Source organism: Neoarthrinium moseri (assembly GCF_022829205.1).
Source record: "Neoarthrinium moseri strain CBS 164.80 chromosome Unknown scaffold45_Wmoseri_CBS_16480, whole genome shotgun sequence".
In the NCBI taxonomy this organism is placed as follows: domain Eukaryota; kingdom Fungi; phylum Ascomycota; class Sordariomycetes; order Amphisphaeriales; family Apiosporaceae; genus Neoarthrinium; species Neoarthrinium moseri.
The window spans coordinates 27,739-47,976 of NW_026055159.1; the positions used below are offsets into that span (position 1 = coordinate 27,739).

General features: G+C 52.9%; 6 protein-coding genes across 6 annotated transcripts; 5 read left to right on the forward strand and 1 right to left on the reverse strand.

Moving 5' to 3' along the window:
- Positions 1-783: 783 nt before the first annotated feature.
- JN550_009607 (uncharacterized protein) lies at positions 784-3,699 on the reverse strand (the record flags this gene model as incomplete). Its single annotated transcript, XM_049321697.1, has 1 exon — positions 784-3,699. The coding sequence occupies one exon, from the start codon at positions 3,697-3,699 to the stop codon at positions 784-786; it is 2,916 nt and encodes a 971-aa protein (XP_049168345.1).
- A 2,510-nt stretch (positions 3,700-6,209) lies between these two features.
- On the forward strand, positions 6,210-7,229 carry JN550_009608 (uncharacterized protein; the record flags this gene model as incomplete). Its single annotated transcript, XM_049321698.1, has 2 exons — positions 6,210-6,661; positions 6,737-7,229. The coding sequence occupies 2 exons, from the start codon at positions 6,210-6,212 to the stop codon at positions 7,227-7,229; spliced, it is 945 nt and encodes a 314-aa protein (XP_049168346.1).
- Positions 7,230-7,904: 675 nt separating this feature from the next.
- JN550_009609 (uncharacterized protein) lies at positions 7,905-8,554 on the forward strand (the record flags this gene model as incomplete). Its single annotated transcript, XM_049321699.1, has 2 exons — positions 7,905-8,416; positions 8,488-8,554. The coding sequence occupies 2 exons, from the start codon at positions 7,905-7,907 to the stop codon at positions 8,552-8,554; spliced, it is 579 nt and encodes a 192-aa protein (XP_049168347.1).
- Positions 8,555-9,626: 1,072 nt separating this feature from the next.
- On the forward strand, positions 9,627-10,146 carry JN550_009610 (uncharacterized protein; the record flags this gene model as incomplete). Its single annotated transcript, XM_049321700.1, has 3 exons — positions 9,627-9,785; positions 9,850-9,862; positions 9,947-10,146. 3 exons carry the CDS (start codon positions 9,627-9,629, stop codon positions 10,144-10,146), a joined length of 372 nt encoding a protein of 123 aa, XP_049168348.1.
- A 1,341-nt stretch (positions 10,147-11,487) lies between these two features.
- Positions 11,488-13,271, forward strand: JN550_009611 (uncharacterized protein; the record flags this gene model as incomplete). Its single annotated transcript, XM_049321702.1, has 5 exons — positions 11,488-11,653; positions 11,782-11,856; positions 11,917-12,245; positions 12,371-12,507; positions 12,578-13,271. 5 exons carry the CDS (start codon positions 11,488-11,490, stop codon positions 13,269-13,271), a joined length of 1,401 nt encoding a protein of 466 aa, XP_049168349.1.
- A 1,035-nt stretch (positions 13,272-14,306) lies between these two features.
- Positions 14,307-14,936, forward strand: JN550_009612 (uncharacterized protein; the record flags this gene model as incomplete). The annotated part of the gene is made up of 1 exon (XM_049321703.1): positions 14,307-14,936. One exon carries the CDS (start codon positions 14,307-14,309, stop codon positions 14,934-14,936), a length of 630 nt encoding a protein of 209 aa, XP_049168350.1.
- Between the last annotated feature and the right edge of the window lie 5,302 nt (positions 14,937-20,238).

The following is a 20,238-nucleotide window of genomic DNA, read 5'->3' on the forward strand; positions in this document are numbered from 1 at the left end:
ACTCGCTAAGCTTATGGGTTGGTAAAAGTCTATACAGACTGCATACACAATGCAGATCTTCTGCAATGCATGGCAGATGTAGCTCTGATTGGGAACCCACACATCGACGTCGCATTGCAAGGCGAACCCCAACCATACACTATTCGCAATGCAACTGACGGTTTTTGTCGGAGCGCGAGGTCCAGAGAGACTCGGCACTTGAGAGAGCCTCATCATGCATGCATGACTCTGCGCTGCAACAACTGGGGCAAGTGAGCTAGAACTTCTCATCCCTGCCGTGGCGTGAGCTCGGCCAAGTATCTCATGATGATGTCTAAAGCTGCACATCTGACCTGTCACGCCACACAGGCAAGATTATCTGGGCCGCGATGTCCGAAACCTGGGACAAGACTGTGGTTAACTAAAGAAGCAATCCCGGTCATTCCGGCGACCACGCTCAATGAGAAAGCACACCAATCGCGCCATTTCGGACAACTATTCGCTGCGCGAGGGCGGACGTAGATGTGCGAACGAGTGAGTGAAACTTATGCGAGCTTTTATTCTGTAGCATCATGATCGAGACCGATCTGTCGGCAATGTTACTCATAAGGCCCCCGGCCGTCGCAAAATGTGCTTTTGTTCTATCAATGCAACCGAACGCCGACCTCATCATTCTTAACCAGTGCCGCATATTGTACTATCTTAGTACAAGCAGGGAAATCACGTGGGCAAGCAGCCCTCTAGGCTCGCAGCAGTTTGATCCGAGCCTGATAGACATGCTTTTTACAAACCAACAACATTTCCCTAGTAGCCATGCTTCATCTGCCACAAGGCTGACTTCGCACGCTCCCGCACGTCTAGCTCGTCATCGTGTCCAAGCGACTCGAGCTTCGTCAGGAATCCCAGTTTCTTCAGTTCGATTGCTCTTTGGGAGCATGCCGGAGCGTCATTGGCGTCGTCTTGCCAAGTGAGGTTGTTCAGCAAGTGGCAAAGAGCAACCCGTACCTCCCGGTCTTGGCTGTTGAAAAGTCCGGCGAGTAGTTTCAAGAGTTCCGTCTGTGCAATGACTAACTGGCGATGCCGGGGGATGCTCGCGGCCATATGTACGAGAATGTAGACAACAGCCTCGATGATCTTAGCCTGAGGGTAAAGCACGCGCGGTGCATTATTTGTGGAGTTGCGTCGGCCACTTAAAGGACGCAACATCTTGGACTTCATCTTGGACGCCAGGATACTGAAAAACCTATCCTGGCCCAGTGTGTTGAAGAGGAAGTCGATCATCTCCGCAGTGTCACTTATGGAATCGGCGTTGCCAGCGGCGTGTGAGCTTCCAATCAGGTTCCGTATAAATCCGAGGCCTTGCTCCTGAATAGCCAAATCATCTTGTCGGGCCTTTCGGACCGGATTCAGTTCGGCTTCCCGGAGGGCAGCCAACCTTTCGTTCGCAGCGTGGATGATGCGGCTATCCGTCTGAACGGGTATGCTTTGAGATTTAGATTGAGACGACCGCACTTGATCGTCCATATCCATTTCCTCGTCGAAATCCTCGATATTACCTAGAATCCCTTGTTTTTCGCCTCTGGATGTTGCGGAAAATAGAGCCTCATCTTCGGTGTCGTCGCAAATGAGCCATACCAGACGTCCTGACTGTAGTTCCTCCAAGCAGTTCTTCTTGAGCTCAATACTAGCTGAGTGTACCAAGTGTTTCAGGGCCCAGAGCGCATTCAGGCGCAAGGCCGGACTTGACTGCCGTGCATGCTCGCAGAGAACCTTGACAATGTCAACCCTGGTCAAGGTCTCCCTCATCGGACTGAAATCCGTGACCAGATTGCAGATTGCTGCAGTAGCCGCAACTTGCACGTCGAGATTGGGATGCCGAAGTAGAGAATATAAGGGTATTGCTGCACCGTTGTCGACCAGCGCAGTTCGGAGAATGCTAACGGATCGCGAAAGCATACGGACAGCGTAACATGCAGCGATAATTACAGTTGTAGGATTCATGCCAAACTGTTCGCTGTGACTGTCGCTTTTATCATTACCATTGACTTTGGATTCCTTGGGTGCGCCAGGCAACATATGCAGTGATTGCACAATGTACCCAATTGTATCTTGATCAACGATTGCTTTGCGATAGTCTTCTTTGAAGGTTGCCAGCGCGCCCAAGGCTTTCAGTGTGCTTTCCCGAACTCGGATACGATGAGCAAGCAAAGGATGCTGTCCAGGCTCCCCTAACCTGCTCTCTGGACTAGAGGCGAAGGGAGGCGGTTGCAAGTCACCCTCAGGGCTCCAAGTATGCGGCGGAGTTGACGGTAGCGGTGTGTCGTACGTGTTTTTCAACAACTTGCACAATGTTTTGATAGCGTTTGAGTCAGAGGCTGCCTTCTGCAGGGACTCGCTATCCGTAATGAGACGGGCTACAACAGCCGGCGTCTGCTCGACAATTTCCCAACCAAGAGTGGATGTGGCGTCTTGATTGCTCATATCTGCATTATCCAGTAACTGTAGTAGTTTTGGGATAACGAGGAGTCCAAGTGTAGTCTCTCGTGACTTATACGCGAAACCACACTTGTATAAAGAGGTAAGAACCGACGCCGCGAGAAGCGCCTCGCTGTCATCTCTATTTCGTACCAGGCTGATCAACCACGGAATCAGGGGGCTTTCGGCTTCCTCATCTTCGCCGGCGGCACCAGTTGCCTCGTTAGCCGAGCCTGTCCACCCTGATAACTCTGGATTAAACCTGGACGTTGACCGACCGCTGGTGCCGAGGGGAGGGAAAGCTGGATTACTTGGCTGTCCGCGAAGTTGGCTAGGCATATATGGAAGAAGTAGATCCATTGGCTCATATTCCTTCTGCTTCGTTGGCCGCAACCCCGCGAGCTGAAGGGATTCGACCCTTGCAGATGAGATGCCCCATTCCGTGTCTGTGTTGGGGAAAACGGCCAGGATCGAAGGCGAGTATAACAGTCTGCACGAACGAAACGCTGAGTCAGTTATAACAGCGCTTATTGCCCCTAAGATATCTGACAGTCTGATGCCGGATTTTGCAGGTGCTGGGAGAAAATCGGATAAGCCCTCTGAACGTGCTATCACTTCAGCCCGTGGGACAACCTGCCCCTCAGCAACCGCGAAGCTGGCCAGCCGTGTCGCGAGGCCATCGATAACCCCATAGTTGACGAGCGCGTATTGATGCTTTTCTTCTCGACACAGAGTGCTGATCAGCCGTGCTACAATGGTGACTTGTGCGGCAACGTCTCGGGTCGGGGTTGGTTGGGCTAGGATTGCAGCAAGGGATTCGATATGGCCGTCGGCGAAAAGTAGCTGGGCTAGCGAAGTCGAATTGATTGCCGAGGAAGCTGGGGCTGAAGCGCAGGCATCCGCAATGTCGCGCAAGATACGGAGTGCACCCAGAACAATCTGCGGGCGTCGATCTTGCAGACAGTTCAGGATGGCCGGCAACGCCCCCGAGGAGTGCATCGGGGGTAGAAACTGCGGGCCGGCGCTCGCAAAGCTGGCAAGGAGCTGGAGAGTGTGAAGCTTCGTGGTCTGATCCTCGTCGTCACGGTCGAGAAGGGCGACGAGAGGCGGCAGGACCCCAACTTGCACCCACTGTTCCTTTTTCTGGATGTGGCCGACGATGTCGTTCTTGAGGATCCTCAAGCCCTCGAGTCGATCGTCGGCCGAACGGGAGCTGCTGAGCTGCGCTATCACATCGACCGCCATCGTGTCGGCGGGCTGGTGCAGAGGCCTCGGAAGCGCGTGGTGACGTCGTAAATCGCACAGACTACCAGTCGCTCCGAATCGCTGCCGGCAACGAAGGCATTCAAGGCAGCGCAAGTGGAGCGCAGGAAAGGCCTGATGTCGCGCGGAACGATTTCTAGGTAGCAATAGACATTCCAAGATGGCTGAATGCTGAGCAATGTCTCTCCAAAGTGAGGTTGGGTGCAAATCTTGATACTCACTCAGCACTTGTCGTCCAGAGCTCGGCGCTGGGCGCCTGCGCAGTGAAATCTCCCCGAGTGGCGCGATTGAGACCCCGGCCAAGCCAGAGCTCATCCCTGTCCGCGAGCGAGCGCCCTTCTCTTTTTTTTTCTTTCCCCCTTACCCCAGAACCCAGAGATAGCGGATAAGCTATAGCCTTGGAGCACAGACTACATATGTAGATTGATAAATAGGGGATGCACCTCAGATCAGAGCTCATCCTCTGAAAGTGCGCCTGAAGACCCGGCCTGGGAAACTACCTATACAAACCTCCGGGCATCGGCTTCAGTTGTCTACATGCTTGTGCTATGCATCCCCGGACTGCGTGGATAGCGTCGAGGTTCGGCAACATAATCCATTCCAAAGGCACGTATACGTAAATACGTGAAGAGACAAAGCTTTACATCAAAGATGATTGCTAGTCTATAGAATAGCCGCAGTATACACCTACCTGGCCCAAGCACATAGTATAGACCTCACCTTTGAAGTAAGCGGGCACGAACTGCTTGTGACCTGGCACCGTACCACGAGTCCCACAGAATGATATGATATGTCTTGGGGAAGGGAACTGGGAAACTACATAGATAGCAAATGGCAGGTCCTGACGTTCGAATGACGAAATGACAGATACTGCGGCTCTATAGCTTACAGGGCTAGGGGACTACTATCCACAAGGGTCGGTTGGGTGCGAGGCGGATGCGCAAGGCTGGCTGGCTTACATGCAAATTGGAATACACCTCGCACATGGTGTTGGTGGCTTGGGCGTTATCTGCAGGTTCTATCAACGTCCTTCGTTTATGTACGGTAGACAGGCCGCAGCGTCGCGGCAGGCAAATCCGTGCTGAGGGCCAGACAATCAGGCTGGACAGGAGAATCCAAGCCGTCATTGGTAGTCCATGACGGTGGGTGGCCTACTGACCAGAGATGCAAGATAGCGCCCCTCTGCCCCTCAATTGCAGGCGAGCGTGGCCAGCTGACTAGCCTCGTTTGAGCCCTCGGTCGAGCAAACTTCTTCCAGACCCCCATAATAAAGAACAGTCGCCATCGTCCCAGCAGGCCATAGGTCATATGCAAAGTCAAACCGCCGAGCGACAGGCAGTCCCCGGCAGCGGCCCCATAGGTTGTCTCCTCCTCCGACGGCATCTGATGGCCGTAGCCTGAGTTAGCGGGCAGCCTGGGCCCCTGGAGCATCTTGGCTCTCCGTTCGGTCCACTGGGCTGGGCTCGTTTGCCCATGTGGTCCCGGGATGCACTGATGGAAATGCCATGATCATCTCATTTAGGTAGTCTGCCGATTTCTGTGTTGGATTTTTCGGGGGGGGGTCCAAGTGGGCTCGGGTGTCGGCACCCTTATCATCGAGACACCATCAGCGCCTCCTCAGACCTGCCTGCGTACATAACCCCAGACTACCTGGGCAGACACCCTTTGCACCTTGCCTCCAGCGTCGGGCTGAGTCGAGTCCAGCCAGGGTCAGGACGGAGCACTGTAGGCTTGTTAGCATTCTGGACCGCCCACTGCCAGGTATCGAGAATTTCTGGCGGCTCGGCGGCGTTCGTTCGCTGAACCCGACCGACGACGGAGCCTTGTGCGATCCAATATTAATAACCAACGGGCGCCTAAGGTCCAAACCTACATTGCTAGAGGACGTCGACTCGCAATTGGCCCTCCTCGAACCGATCTCCTACCCTTACAGTACTACGAGTTACACCTCGCTGATTGCCTCCATCTCCGACTGATGCCCAGTGTGCGCTACGCACCCCAATAGCCTGTCTCACTATCTAGCACCCGCGACGGCGGCCGGGTTGTGATCCTGCGAGACCGCTCAATCTAGCCCGCGACCATCTTCATATGAAAAACTTCGGGCCTGTGTCACCCCGGGCCCTCCCTTTCGCCTCGCCCCTCTCTCCGCCAGACGCACATCCTCATCCAAAGACGATCTGAGAAAGCAGGATGCGTAGGGGATCATGTTGACTTCGTCCCCCATAGCCCCCCGGTCCACGAGCGCATCACCCCGTACTTTTCACTATGCACCTAATACTCGATCTCCACACCTCTCTCCCAGGGTCACGGCAAACCTACCGCGCCGCCATTCGAAGCATTCATTAGTACTCTCGCCCCCAGAGTCGCGGGCGTCGCACTTGTCGCAGCAGCCGCAGACGCAGCCGCAGCCGCAAACGCAGTCGCAGTCACAACTGCAGCAAGGCCGGTCGAACCAATATGTGGGAGTCGATGCCGCGACACAATACTCACCGATGGAGCCGTTCGACCCAACGGTGCCACTGCGGAATGCGAGGCCAGCACCGCCCACAGCCGAGTCTCTATCCTCCTCTTCTGCGGTAGCAGCGCAACCACCACAGTCTGCTCTGCCTGAGCAGCCTCCCGAACCGTCGCTGTCGCCCAAAAAGCTCGACAATGTCAGTTCGGCAGCAAACCCGCTATCCCCCGCAAAAAGGCGCAATTCGCAAGATCTCTCCAAGTTGTCGGAGAGCTCCGCCATGTCGTCCTCGGCTGTGATACAAAGCCAGTCAAGCTCTCCCAAAAGATCAAAAACTGCTCAGGGCCCCGCCAAGGTGTTACCGCTAAGATATGAGCTATGCGATGTCGAGGATATGGTGGTCTTGATCGCGAACATGCTCTCCGAGCTCATTGAGACCAACGACTCACTGGCGATGAAGAGCGGCCATCTCACGAGATTTCACTCCAGGTATGTAGAGTTTGGAACTTGGGCTCCTCCAGCCCAGTGCGCTTCGTGGAGCATGTTATGCTGACCCCGACCCAGAACGGCACCCGGCATTTCCGTGGTCGACTATCTACACCGACTCGCAAAACACGCCACCATCACCCCTCCGCTACTGCTTTCGATGGTATACTACATTGATCGCCTGTGCGCATTATACCCAGATTTCACCATCAACACCCTGACGGTCCATCGATTCCTGATTACAGCGGCAACAGTTGCCGGCAAGGGCCTGTCGGATTCCTTCTGGAACAACTCGTTCTATGCCCGCGTTGGAGGAGTCAAAGTGGCGGAGCTCAAGTTATTGGAGCTGGAGTTCTTGTACCGAGTAGATTGGAAGATCATTCCCAATCCGGAGGTCCTGGTGGCGTACTACAAGGGACTGGTGGAGAGGTGTGACGGCTATACCCTGGCAGAAGACGGACCTTCCAGCGATGCGGGGAGCTCTGAGGACATTGACGAAGACGACAGCGACGATTTAGGACAGAGTGACGACAGTGACGGGAAAATTCGAGCCAACGGGGCGTCCAGCTGAAAATGACGCCATGTTGTGGGCTTGGGGTTTAAGGAGTTCAAAGGCGACTATGAAATTAGGGCATTGATATTTAGCATGAGCATTGGGGTTGCATCAGTGTTGGTTTAGCAATAGGGATAGCAACACTCTCCGAATGGTATCCCGAGAATTATGGCTCAGCGGCACTGCACTCGGAGAAGTGATATGCGTTCCTCAAGTATTCACGGCTGGTTGGGTAGAAGTACTACCCATACGGCTGTCATCTGCATTTTGTTATGTCGCTCGTCGTCATTGTCGCACCCGTTGAGTACAAACACGAACACTCAGATGAGAACGAATGGAAACAGTATTGCCTTACGACAAGATCGAGAGAGCGTTGCCGATTTAGTTCATGTCAATCAATTTCGTAGCCTCAGCCTTGCAAAAGCTTGGCTTTGAACTGGATGGTCAGTGATGAGATCTGCAGCATGTCGTGTCGACCCAGGGTTCTGGGTCCCGGGTCCCCCCTAAACCCATTTGATTGGGGGCCGAGACTGACGACCTGACAACCACCGTGCTCGCCTAGGCCTTGGGTACCTCTCAACCCTCCCATCGTCCATTCGTTCCTCGACCTGAATATCAACCCGACGACCTCACAAAATCCTCGCCGCACACGCCTATCCTTCCTGCGCTGTTTCTCCGATCGATGCGACCGCAATGAGGCTCTCCGCCCTGTTTGCCGGCCTGGCCTGCGCCAGCCTCGCCGCCGCGGCCGAGCACACGGCCGCCATCTACATCCAACCGGTGCTGTCGGGCGCCGGCGCGCCGGCGCTGCTGGCCGAGGTGACGTACGACCCGTTCCTGCCGGGCGAGGCCGTGGTGTCGTCGTTCGAGTTCCCGGAGCTGCCGGAGGACGCGCAGACGGTGCGGGTCGGCGTGCGCCAGGGCGGCGCGTGGGTGTCGTCGACGTCGATCGCCTCGGCGCGCAACTTCGCCAAGGGCTACAAGCCGCACCTCCTGCTCACGACGGACGAGGCCGGCGACGTCGTCAGCGCCGGCGTCCGCGGCGTGCGCATCGACGCCGGTCAGACCCGCGACTTTGGCCCCAAGGCCGTCGTCACCACCGTCGCCCGCGGCGAGCAGGTCCAGCTCGGCAAGCCCGTGGTGCTGAGCCCCGAGGGCAAGAAGACGGCGGCGGGCGAGCCCGAGGAGAAGACGCTGCTTCAGAAGTACGTTTTGTCTCTTTCTTCCCCCTAGGTTGGGACTCCATGGTGATGTATTGATGCTAACAACTAGACAGGTACTGGTGGGTGATCGGCATCGTGCTCCTACTTACAGTGACTGGCGGAGGAGGGGACGGCAAATAGACGGTATAGACGGCATAAATGGATCTTGTTCTGCACGGTCGCTTGACCGAGCTCTCACATTATTGTTCAGGGCCCCTTGGTTCCTCATATGTTCTGTGTGTGTCAGGACGGCCAACGCAGGGTTGTCCTGATCGATATTGTGTCCAATACTCTGGATCACGAAGCTATAGGCCAGTATCCGGCACGTGCTAGGAAACTGCACACCTAAAGAATTTGCCGGAGCAGTTTCTAGCTTTCTTGCGAGCTTCCAACTGCCAGGAGCGAGAGAGGGATGGCCGTCACATTGCGTACCTGCTGGGGGTCTAGCTCACCTCAGCCTTAGCCTCTAGATCACGGATCATTGTGGGAAAATCGAATGTCCAGCCAGCCTGTGTTCACTCCGTACTTGGCTCCATTTGAAGTTCTCACAATATTGAATACTCCTGCAGATCCAGTCTGCTATAGCCACCTTGAATCCCCCAACTGCGATGAGAGTAATCCCATGAAGCTCGGCCTGGTCATGACTACTGGAACCCAAATGCTATGAATCTTGCTTAGTAGCTTCAACAATACGACGGTAGAAAAAGCAGTCAAGATGACGAGGGATCAAGCAGTTGCCAAGCCATGCAACGTGTGCGGACCTCGGTCAGCTTCTCCAGAGGTCCAAACTCGTCTGGCCGATGGCAGCTCACGGCTTACCTGCAGACACACAAGAAGCGGGTCTTCGCTCCCCCAGACAACAGACAGCCAACGGGGCTGATGGCGGCACAGCGCTATCGATCTTATCGGCTAGGCCCTGATTGGCCAAGCGCGCTTGTTCCACACGGGAAGCTCGAGTCGCGATGGCGCTAATAAACAGCTACCAGGGCTACGTACATCGGTCCATCCATATGGTCCATACCCATAACTTACCTGCAGCGAAGCTCCAAGCGCCAGCCGCCCTCACCTCACCTTCCTCCCGTCTTTCCCTGCATACACCCATCGCGGATCGCAAGCCTGCAAACCTCACTTTTCTTCCTCGCAAACTTCGCGCGACACTTCATCCCCGAAGTCTATCATCAACACTCTCACTTCACACACTTGCACCATCACAATGTCCGCCGAGAACGGTTCAGCCACCATCCCCCAGGACCCCGCCCAGGTCGCTGAGGCTCCCGCTGGCGGGAAGGGCAAGGGCAAGGCTGCTGCCACCGAGGAGCCCGTCGACCAGTCCATGGAGGAGGACGATGACGACTCTTCCGACGAAGATGAGGTATGTCGAGATCTGGCTGTTTGCACACGCGCGCTCCGGTCCAATGCTAACATACACAACCCAGGGTGGCGACAACGGTAAGCGCATGCGACTTCCCTACTGTGTGCCATGCAATGCGCCATGCGCGATGGCGACCAATTGACTGACTTGACCCCCAACAGAGGCCGCCGCCGAGGAGGACGATGACAACATGGACGAGATCGACCTGAACAACATCGTCGAGGGCGGTCGCCGCACCCGAGGCAAGGTCATCAACTGGGCCGAGGCCGCCAAGGACATCCCCGCCGAGGACGACGAGGAGGACGAGGACGATGACTTCGAGGCCGGTGGCGACAACGACGACAAGATGGACGAGGACTAAACGTCTTTTCGTTCGTCACTGCATCACATTTTTGGGACGTTTCATCCTGTCTTCTTCGTCTGGTCTAGGGTGGCCCGCCACATGTACACACAGGTTATGCTCTGCGCGTCATTGGCATGCACGCTCGCGTAGGCTAGATGGCGAGGCAAGATGGATATGCATCAACGAATGTCGTCCGACTGGACTAGCATTACGACGGTATATTTGTACCTGGTTGGTTTGAGCGCACACTGCTCGGAAAGCAGGGCTGATGATCTGCCTTTTCGTGCCAAGGGCCATGCATATGGGAATGAAGACAAAAGTGTTTAGCATCATATCTTCCGCAGCTTGCCATGTTGTACATGTGATCTGATTTTGGTGTTGGCCGACATGGACCTACAGTCCTGCCGGACTCTTTTCTAACCCACAGCTTCGCAACACCTACGAAAGTTAAGGCTTCTTAAGCCTAGTCATGACCGCATGCCCATGTTTGTCTCAGATTGTGATTCATATGGTAGCTATTCATCGTGATTTGACCACGTACATGCGCGACTACGAACGAACTTGTCCAGCTAAAGGGATGTACTCAGCCATTTGGTTACGCGCCTGGTTGTAAACACCCCACACAGTACAGATAGACGACGTATATCTCAGTCCTTCTATCACGTCCTTGTCCTTTTTTCTTTTCCAGCTCTGAGAACCGCGTCTACTTAGCCTGCCTCTCACGGGACAGTCGTTCCTTCACAAGAGGCACGCCGTAGCTCCTCCCATTTCACTGATATCGTGTGCAGAATCAGCCGGTTTCTCGCCGTTTCTGAACCGTTTGACTGCATTACAGAATTACCAGTGCTCTAGTACATGATTTATGCATACCACTCGGTCATCAGGTGAAGTAAATCCATCCACCTGGCAAAGTGGAGGGCGGATTGGCATGCTCATTATACAGCAGCGAATCTCGGACTCCATAGAAGTGGGAGAACGGGCAACCACCCCGCGAGTGGCTGCGCGCTCACGGCCATTAGACCCACTCGACCGTTTCCTCGCCGGGATGCGGTGCTGCAGCGGCCTCTTACACCTTAGTAACACCACCGAATAAGACAGATCGTTTTTGTCGGCTATCAAAGTGCGGCAGAGACACAAAGGAGAGGTACTGAAGAGTTGCCTGGGGCTGTGCGAAGGAAACGGTGAGTTGAGGGCCGAGTAGCATTGCTGCGCCGCCATCTTACAGGTTTTCCGTCCAATCTGCGTCAGCGCTTGAAGCTCGGCGAGTGCACGGTTGTAGCGTCCCTCCTGTAAATGTCCAGCGTGTTGCCCGTATAAAATCATTGGGCGACTCTTTTACATAGTAGAAGCCCGGAGCACATGAATCTTGACACTATCAATTTCAATGAACTATGTTTGGAGACCACTCACAAGGTGCCAATAAAGACAAACACCATTGTTTGGAGTGCTTACGACGGCAGCTTGTCTGCGACGGAGTACACCCTGCTTGCAACCGGTGTGAAGGGACCAGAACGGAATGCCCTGGGTATGGCGACAAGAAACCGCTGACACGGCTTTCCTCCGGGAAGATCACGGCTCGGCCACGGCCTATCCAGAATCACCCCTTCAGAAATAGCGTTCGTGCTCGAGAAGCCTCAAGCAGTGCTACTAAAGGTAACCACGGAGCAACTATCCTTCGAGCAGAATGGCAATCGGATGCTGCCGACGTGGCTCAGGCCATATATTTCAGTAGGTACTCCCATATGGGGCCCCTTTCGAAATGAATAATACTCAAGTCTTCCGTCCCAGTGAATGTCTATGTTTATCCCAATTATCGCGACCCGAAGTCCGTCGCGCCAATGCTGTGGTTTCCTCCTTTGCCGCCCAACGCTTTCCACGATGCGGACCCAGCAATCCGGCACACCATGACCTGCCTCGCATTAGGATACCGCATATGCGCACTCCTAGCTGCAGACAGCGTCAATCCCTCGGGGTTAGATGATCTACGGCACGTGCGGACCAAGGTGTTGTACCACAGGAACCTCGCGATTCAGGCGCTCAGCAGCTCGATCAAGGACGAAAGAAAGAGGTCTAGAGACAGCACTCTCCATTCGATATTGATGTTTCTAGTTGTGGAGGTAAACACTTTGTTACTTACCTGCTATCGAGTATTATCTCCTTGACCACCGTTCCCTCTTTTGGTCACTCAACGATTACTTTCTACTCACTTACTTGAAACTTTCCTGGACTGACTTGATCCTAGATCCGACAATGTGCCAGTGATTGGAGGCATCACTTCGACGGCATGACCCAGTTGATCAATCTGAGGGGCGGGATCCAGTCATTCGTCACGTCACAAGCCAGCCTGAAATCCCAACGACATCTGGTTCACTATTGCCTGTAGGTCCTAGTTCTACCGCAGTCCATCCCAGAGATCCTAGTCGCATATGCACTGAACTCGCCATCGCAGGTTCGCAGCTTTCGGGAACACCACCTGCATTGCAAGTGACATGGCTCGGGCAGATTTCTCACCCGATCAGATTGATGCCATAAAAGAGATATACGGGAACGGCTTGCTTTCGACTTGCCCCTGTCCTCCCAAGCTGTTCCTAGCTCTGGTCAGGATTAATGTTCTCCGATCTCAAGCAACACGGTCAACAGTGCCGATGGAAGGTCTTCAGATCCAGGCCCTTGAAATGGTTTCTTATATCGAAATGACAACAGAAGCCGATTGGGCCGCTGAAAATAGAGCATCAGGCGAAGGTTTGTCATTACTAGCGAGCATTTATCAGTCGGCGATCATGGTGTACTGCATTGCGGCCCTGCAGAGCGTTCACGTTCTGGGGCATTCGGCGCTTCTGCTTGCCACAAAAGAAAAACATCACAAGCGGCTCATGGGGTTACTCGAACATTGCCTAAAGTCCGCGTCGCTAAGAGGAGGCATGATGAAGTGTACGTTGTGGCCCCTGATCATTGCTGGCACAGGCCTGCGGGCAGGCACTGGAGACGATAGATTGTTCCTGGAGAGGCAGCTCACGGAGACGTCTGCAAGCCTAGGATCTCAGCTGCCCCTTTTAGGGAAGACTGTCCTGAGGAGTGTATGGAGTTCACCTCATCCACATTGGGATGATTGGTTTGACAAGCCCTACCTCTTCCTTGGATAGCTTGACGGGCTTAGAGAATAGTTATGAGGTAATGAGATCGGTAGCCTACGGATCATGCGAAGAAGATCTCGATAGACCTTTCGGGCGAAGCAATAAACAAGCTCAAACTCAATTTTTGCGTCGGCGATATTCTCCGCCGCAGTCTGGTAACTATAACTCCGCACCAGGCCTATACTGTGGATGATCCTTACGTCGGTAGCCAATGGGCCTTTTCACGCTGCCTCACATTAGATCACATATTTATTCTATGTACCAACGTGCTGTGCACGCAGTGACCTTTGAAGGATCTTTTCAAGACTTTATCATGTTTAAATTTGGGCTATCGCTGTCTATATTGGAAACAAACTCGGCAGTATAACGGAAATGGCGCAGTGGAGTAGCAGTCGCTCAATGCAGCTGCCATGGTCTTCCATACTGGCTATGAATTATCAAAGATGAAGGGAAATTAGAATGAAACCCAACACCTCTGTGTCTTCAGGAGCGGCGACTCCATAGCAATGGCTTTGGACAAATCGCTGTTAGAGACCTCGACAAGAGCTAAGGATGATCTCGAACTGCTACAGCGTATTACAACATAAGCTCTATACCATCATGCGCCCCACTGTCGGCTCTACTATCAGATTACAATGGATAGTACAGAGAATAAAGAATAGAAAACTATAATGCTAACTTTATCTTGTAGTTTGTATGTGTGGGATCTGTAGCCGTGGTCTGTGCTCATATGGTACGATGGCAAGTCGTACTGCAAAACTAGAAGAACAGGCATCTTTACCTTGACAATGCACACCCTGCAAATTCCGGAGTTCTGCCCTGATTTACCTGAGTACGGAACGTACTTTGCTGATTGACCTGTCCGAAGCCAGGCAACCTGACATTCGGACAGGGCTAACTGTCCTTTCACAATACGAACCCGAGAGCATCCAAGTCAATGGCCTTGCGAAGCGCAGCACATGTCTTGCCACCGACAGCGTGTTCAGGACTGCCACATACTGGCGTAGGGCTTTCAGCTTCAGCCAACTCCAGTACTCTCGCGGCATGGCATCGAAGCGTGGCATGTCCGTCAGGGTGGAATATTCGGAATCCGTGTATAGACGCATCCGCAATGAGGATCGACAGCTTCTTCGCGTCGAGGCCAGCTTCGCCGACCCGCCCGTTTCTCACTGGGGCTTTGTAATCTACCGCACGGCCTATGGCAAAGGCACAGACTCGCTCTTCCAGCGCCTAATTACCAAGATAGAGGCTGATGCTATCACATTGACACAGCGCATGGGACGCTCAGATCTGGGGAACAAGTTACGATGGGAAGTCATCGATGATCAACAGTGCTTCGATAGTGTTGCAACAGAGGTAGTGCGTGAGAATTTCATCCAGCTGTGTCTCGACCGAGGCGTTCCGTTGACCGAGACGCGACCTGGACAGAGTCCCGTGTACGAACCGGATAGTGAACAAAACAGTGAGGCATTGTACTGGGCTGCGTGTTTCCGCTACTGTGTCGTGGTTGACCAGCGCTCTCTCGAATCTGTCCGCCGGCCAGGCAGTACCAATAACCACGACCGTCCGATTGTGGCCATCGTATCCAAGGATTGGTTGCCTGCTTGGCATTCGAAGATTCTACGCAACAATAAGTATGAGGACCTGACTGACGGGCTGCCACTCATAGAATGAAATCCAGATGAGGACGTTGGATGGTTCTATTGTTCAGCCGGCGGCCTTGTGGAATGCTATGATACTCTTTGCAATGTCAACATTTGGGGCAACCCAGGTCTGCCCTGCCGACCACCGGAAATTTACGATTGGTATCACGAATGTGATGATGAATGGAGGGGTGATGTTTTGGAGGGTCATCACAGACGGCTTCCATCAGGTGGAATATGGCCACTGGTTTTGGAGGGTTAACATCGTGACTCAAAGATCCTCATCGGGTGCATTTCAGACCTCCAGTATAGTAGTTGAAAACACTGAGTTACAACTTGTCTACATCTGTCAAGCCAGTGAGGTCAAAATTAGACTCAAGAGACCTCATGGTCTACAGCAACAAATATATCTCCAGGCGTTGGTGGGATTAATATCATTCTTTTCTGGCACAGTCACTACTACTAAGAAACCAAATCTTCCGATAAGTGCTATTTCTGTTCAATTTCCCGAAAATCGCTCCCAAAACGAGAGATCTTGAATATATTTGAACCAACGACGACTCAGTGCCAAGGCAACAGGCAATCCTAGGAAGCAGATGTATTTCGACATCGTTCATTTGTTGACCTCTCTTTTAGAGACCATGAAACACCAGTCCATATTTGTGACACACCATTCATAATACCTCTTTAATTACACCAGCCAAATTACCTAGGCTATACTATTTCCTCAAGATCTTATACATGTAGCAATCACGGCAAAATCCAAATGTCTATCAATAGACCTTTCCTGTTTGAGGTAAGACGAGCGCATGCTTCGTGACAAGGATTTGCGGCAAAATGCCACTTTTCTTTGACGAAAAGTCTTCCAAACTAGGCAAAAAGCTCGCCAGCAACAGTGTGATGTTCCTACTCTGGATCTGTACACTTTCCAAGCCAACCAGAGCTGCCACTGGCGTCCCAGCCCGGTAGCACACATGCACTTGGCCATTTCTGTCGCCATCCGTCTCCCTCTGCAGTATCGCCCGTGACTGAGCTAGGCAGATTCCCTGCGTGAGGTTAGTCAGATCGATGTCTGCCGCACGTGGACAGGGGCGGACTCAGCCAACCGACAACGCTGAGAGGTGCCTCCTGAACCGGCGGTGCTTGTGAACATACATTTTAGCTTCTAGGCTTGCCGAATAAGATGTGGCGCCTGCAGGTTACCGATTGCTCGGGTTTGTGGGATAAAGGGGGTACCACATATGGTGTGACTCAATTTCATACGAGAACGTCTTGCTGGATCCGAACCAAGAAGGGTCGGAGCAGACAGGCAGAGGAAAAGAGCCATATATACCTCTTCTTCGATGGTTTAATTGAGAACATCTGGATCTAGATCACGGAAAGGCTACTCCCGGTGGCTTCCCAGTTGAATTCCTTCCGTCGGGATGTAGTGCCTTCTAGGGATGACTTTCCAGTGATGCAACTGAGCACAACTTAAACACTGAATGCCAAAGGTGGGATACGGTCGGTTATTGAGACCACACCATCAGAAGAGACAGTTGATTTCGGTTGACTTTTGCCCTGTTATCTTATTCTGCTGCATGTGCCTGTCTTACACCACACGGATAACCTTCCACCCAGAGAGATCTACCACAGATTGCGACATGCCTGTGACTTCTCACGGTTCCAAGCTGGGGCGGATCCCTCTTGTCTACTCCGACAGGCTCGACAGGTGGGCATTGGGGCTATAGGGAACTGTAAAATATACCACAGGTGGTCTACAACAAAGACCCAGTGTGGCCAGGTGGTTTGTGAACAGTCATTCCTGCCTGCATGAAGCCGCGGGTTGGTGTCACTGCTCATCATGCACTGTGATTGCTTCGCTTTCGACCCAGGCATGATAAGTCGCGCATCAGAGTAGCTGCCGGGATTCCGGTACATAGATTAGTCGACATCCCAGTAGGAATATTCCTATGGATAGACAAACAGTGCCGTCACGGGCAGGAAGTGAGTGCAGCCATGTCCGCGATCGGGCATATATAAGTTACACTTATAATAGACCTGCTTATTGAGCTGAACGACGTGCTTAATTTAGGTGAGCAATTTACATAAAAGCTCATGGTAATTATCAACTTCGTCATGACGGTTTGAAATGGTCAGGATGACGTTAAGAGAGTGCAGTGACCCTCAAAAAAAAAAGCAACGTGAACAATCTTGTTCCTGCTAACGAACCACGGTTGACTGTAGCAGACCGCCTCGGGCAGCTGCACCGTTTTTTCCTCAAGCTCTCTCTACCCCGATCTCAGAAATTCAGGGTGATTATGTTTTCCATCGAGAATCGCAGTTATGCTCAAGCGCTCCCAAACACAGTGCCAGCGAAAGCTCCAAGGCCAATCTAGCGAGCCATGGTAAATTGATCTAAGAATACATGGATGGTATCCAATAACCGCAAAGATCCAATACATGTGTGCAAACTCCAGGCGAGATAGAAATGATCCTTCAACGATGTGAATATATTCCTATGATATTCCTATGCTTATTACCTAAGAGACCAAGTGGTAATACATGTGTAGGCGAAGTGGCCCACCGTCGTTCTCGCCAATAGTTGCAGAGATTTGCCGCCTAGGTAGTAGTAGTCAGGTAGTACTTGTACGGACACAGGTGAATGAGCAAGAGGTCGAAAGCAAGATGAGGAAAGACGAAGCGAGCGCATAGATGAGACACTCTAACTCCACGTGGCGCTTACTTTCCCTCTAGGTCGAGTGAAGACAGGGCCCCGGAAGCCTAACACTTACGAAAATGGAGTTGCAAAACAATGGGGGCGCGCGCCTTGCTCTAATAGCTGCCCTCGAGAAGCTTTTCGCGGCGTTTCACTAGAGTGATGACAAGCGGCGTGCACCAAGCCCATCCCGTAACGCTGCCAGCCCCCATTACCAACTCCTTGCCAAAGGTGTCACAATCCAAGCGGAAAGTAGCCTGTTTCAGATCGTGAACTTGTCCAGAAAACGTTCATTGAGGCCACTCTTAGTCTGGTCATCATGGCTGGAGCTCAGGACGGGAGATGCCAGCCACGGGTCTTGCGCGAAGACAACTCTCTCGTCATCACACGACATGAGCGGTGGGATAAGATTCAATTGCCTGCGTGCCGACTGCTTGGTTTCGCCCTGGGATGGCAGGTCGATGATGTTGCTGTGCCGTAGTCCCAGCCGCATGGATCAGAGTCTGTAGATCCCGGATCCCTGGAGATGTGCAATTGCCCGTAATGGTGGGAGAGCTCCTTTGCCCAAGCGGCTCATATGACGTGACACAAACTGATAGACTTCAGCCGGTTGCTGAGATTCTCAGAAAGCCCGATGACGGCCAGCTCATTCAGCCTAATTCGTCCTGTACAGTAGAATTTAGAACGCCAGCGTAGCCTACAGACATTTGAAAGACGCCTAGGCGTCTCTCAACTCCTCGGGTCTACGGCCCTAGGGTAATGTCGTGATAGGAGATAGACAACGTTGGGACGCCGCCAGCGTCACTCATGGTTTGAAGTTAGATCTCCAAGCTAAACGTCAGCAGAGTTCATCTTAGGCATGGCAATCTCTAGGGATCAGCCCTGCCGAACCGAGGAGTCAAATTCTTCGGGCGAAACTAGCACGAGGTACTCCGTATTGAGAAGAAACTCCAGGAAGTGGTCTGATATATAAGGTTCATTGCAGCTTTTGATTTCTGCAGGTCTCAGATGACAACAGCGCTCGAGAACTCTGACGCTTGGAAGTTCTGGACCATATCAAGGAAGTTTGTACGACGAATGATATGCAAGTTCAAAGTCATGGTGACCAAGAGGAACGCAGTGGCACGATATGTATGATAACAGCTGGAATCGTCAGTCTCCGAACCTAAGAAGACCCCTGCTTTGATACAGAGCAGGTTGAGCCATTCATTGGGAACAGAACAGGACCAACGGCAAGACATTATTATGGACTACGAGTCAAGTGACATATCATGCGATCCAATCTGATATACTCCCAAATGTTGTCGCTGGCTGTGGACTGCTCCATCTCAATATCTTTCCCCGTTTATAGGACGGTGATTGGCGTAGCAAGTTGGGTTCTGATACTCGAATGATGTTGAGACTAGTTCCTTGTCGTTCCAGTACACTACGAGGTGATTCGAACAACGAGGACTCCACTGTCGGGTTACAGTGCATGGCCGTCTTGATCCACAGCGGCGTCAATCGACGTTCGGGGTGTGCACACAAGTTTCTGGAAACCATCACATGCCCCAATGTCGTTGAGAGACTTTATCGGAGTGCCTTTTCCGCCCGGTGACCTATACAGTGTCCATGATGGCCTTGAGCACAATAACCAGACGCATCCTCGCCGATGGTTTGCACTATAAGCGGCACGTTTTCTTCTTTTCCATGGCTTGGCAGGAAAAGAAGTGTGGTTGGATGGCGGTTAACTAGTTGTGCAGATGACCGCGCGGTGCCAGCCCTGGGAAGCACAGTGCCTGCCGACGGCCCACAGACCAAGACCTGCAGAGGCCGGTCGGAGCCATCGCAGATCACCGGGAATACTCAGGAAAATTGGGGGAGGAAAGTAGAGTTGAAGAAGTGGACGAATGCACCGGCTCCTGGTTGCTTGTCACCCTCGGGCATTTTACCCAGCTAATTTCGCGACCCCGGACGTGCACGATCGCTTTCGTCTCCACTGATGGTCCTCGGCACGGATCTGTCACTCGTTGTCAAGCCCAGCCCTGGGGGAGCTTATTGCGCCAGGTCCTGCGAAGTGCTTCCTCTGTAGGGGAAGTGGGGATTGCACTCATGCAGTGTGTTGTATGGCGCTCAGGTAGGTAGGAAGTTGCTGTTTCGACTATTTCCATTCCCCTGTCGCAGTTCCTGGATGAGGGCTGGCCAGGCTTTGGATGCCCTGAAAATGTCTCTGAATGAGACGGAAAAGGCCATGAGCACCGCTCTTGTCCGCTACGCTAAAGAAAACGTGGCCGCACGCAATTTTGACCTCTGGAGAACGGTAACTCGTGCGTTGTCTCAGATCTTAGGTGCTCGTGGCTAAGTACCTTAGGGGGAGAGTTGAAACGCTAAAGCTCACGAGCTCTTGAATTTTGCTCAACAGACGAGCACTCGTAAGGCGGCATGTGAAAAAGGCACGCCCATGATGGTTAGTATCCGGCGTAGTGCTTTGTGCATCGCATCATGGATGGAGGGAATGCCGCCGAGATGCTAATGACTGTGTACTGTTCAACAACCTTGCGTCCAGGAGCTTGTCAGGTACATGGATTTCTTAGAGACATTGCTGAGATCGCTCCTGTATTCTTGGAGCTCACTTGGCGGCACGTTGTCCGCAGTA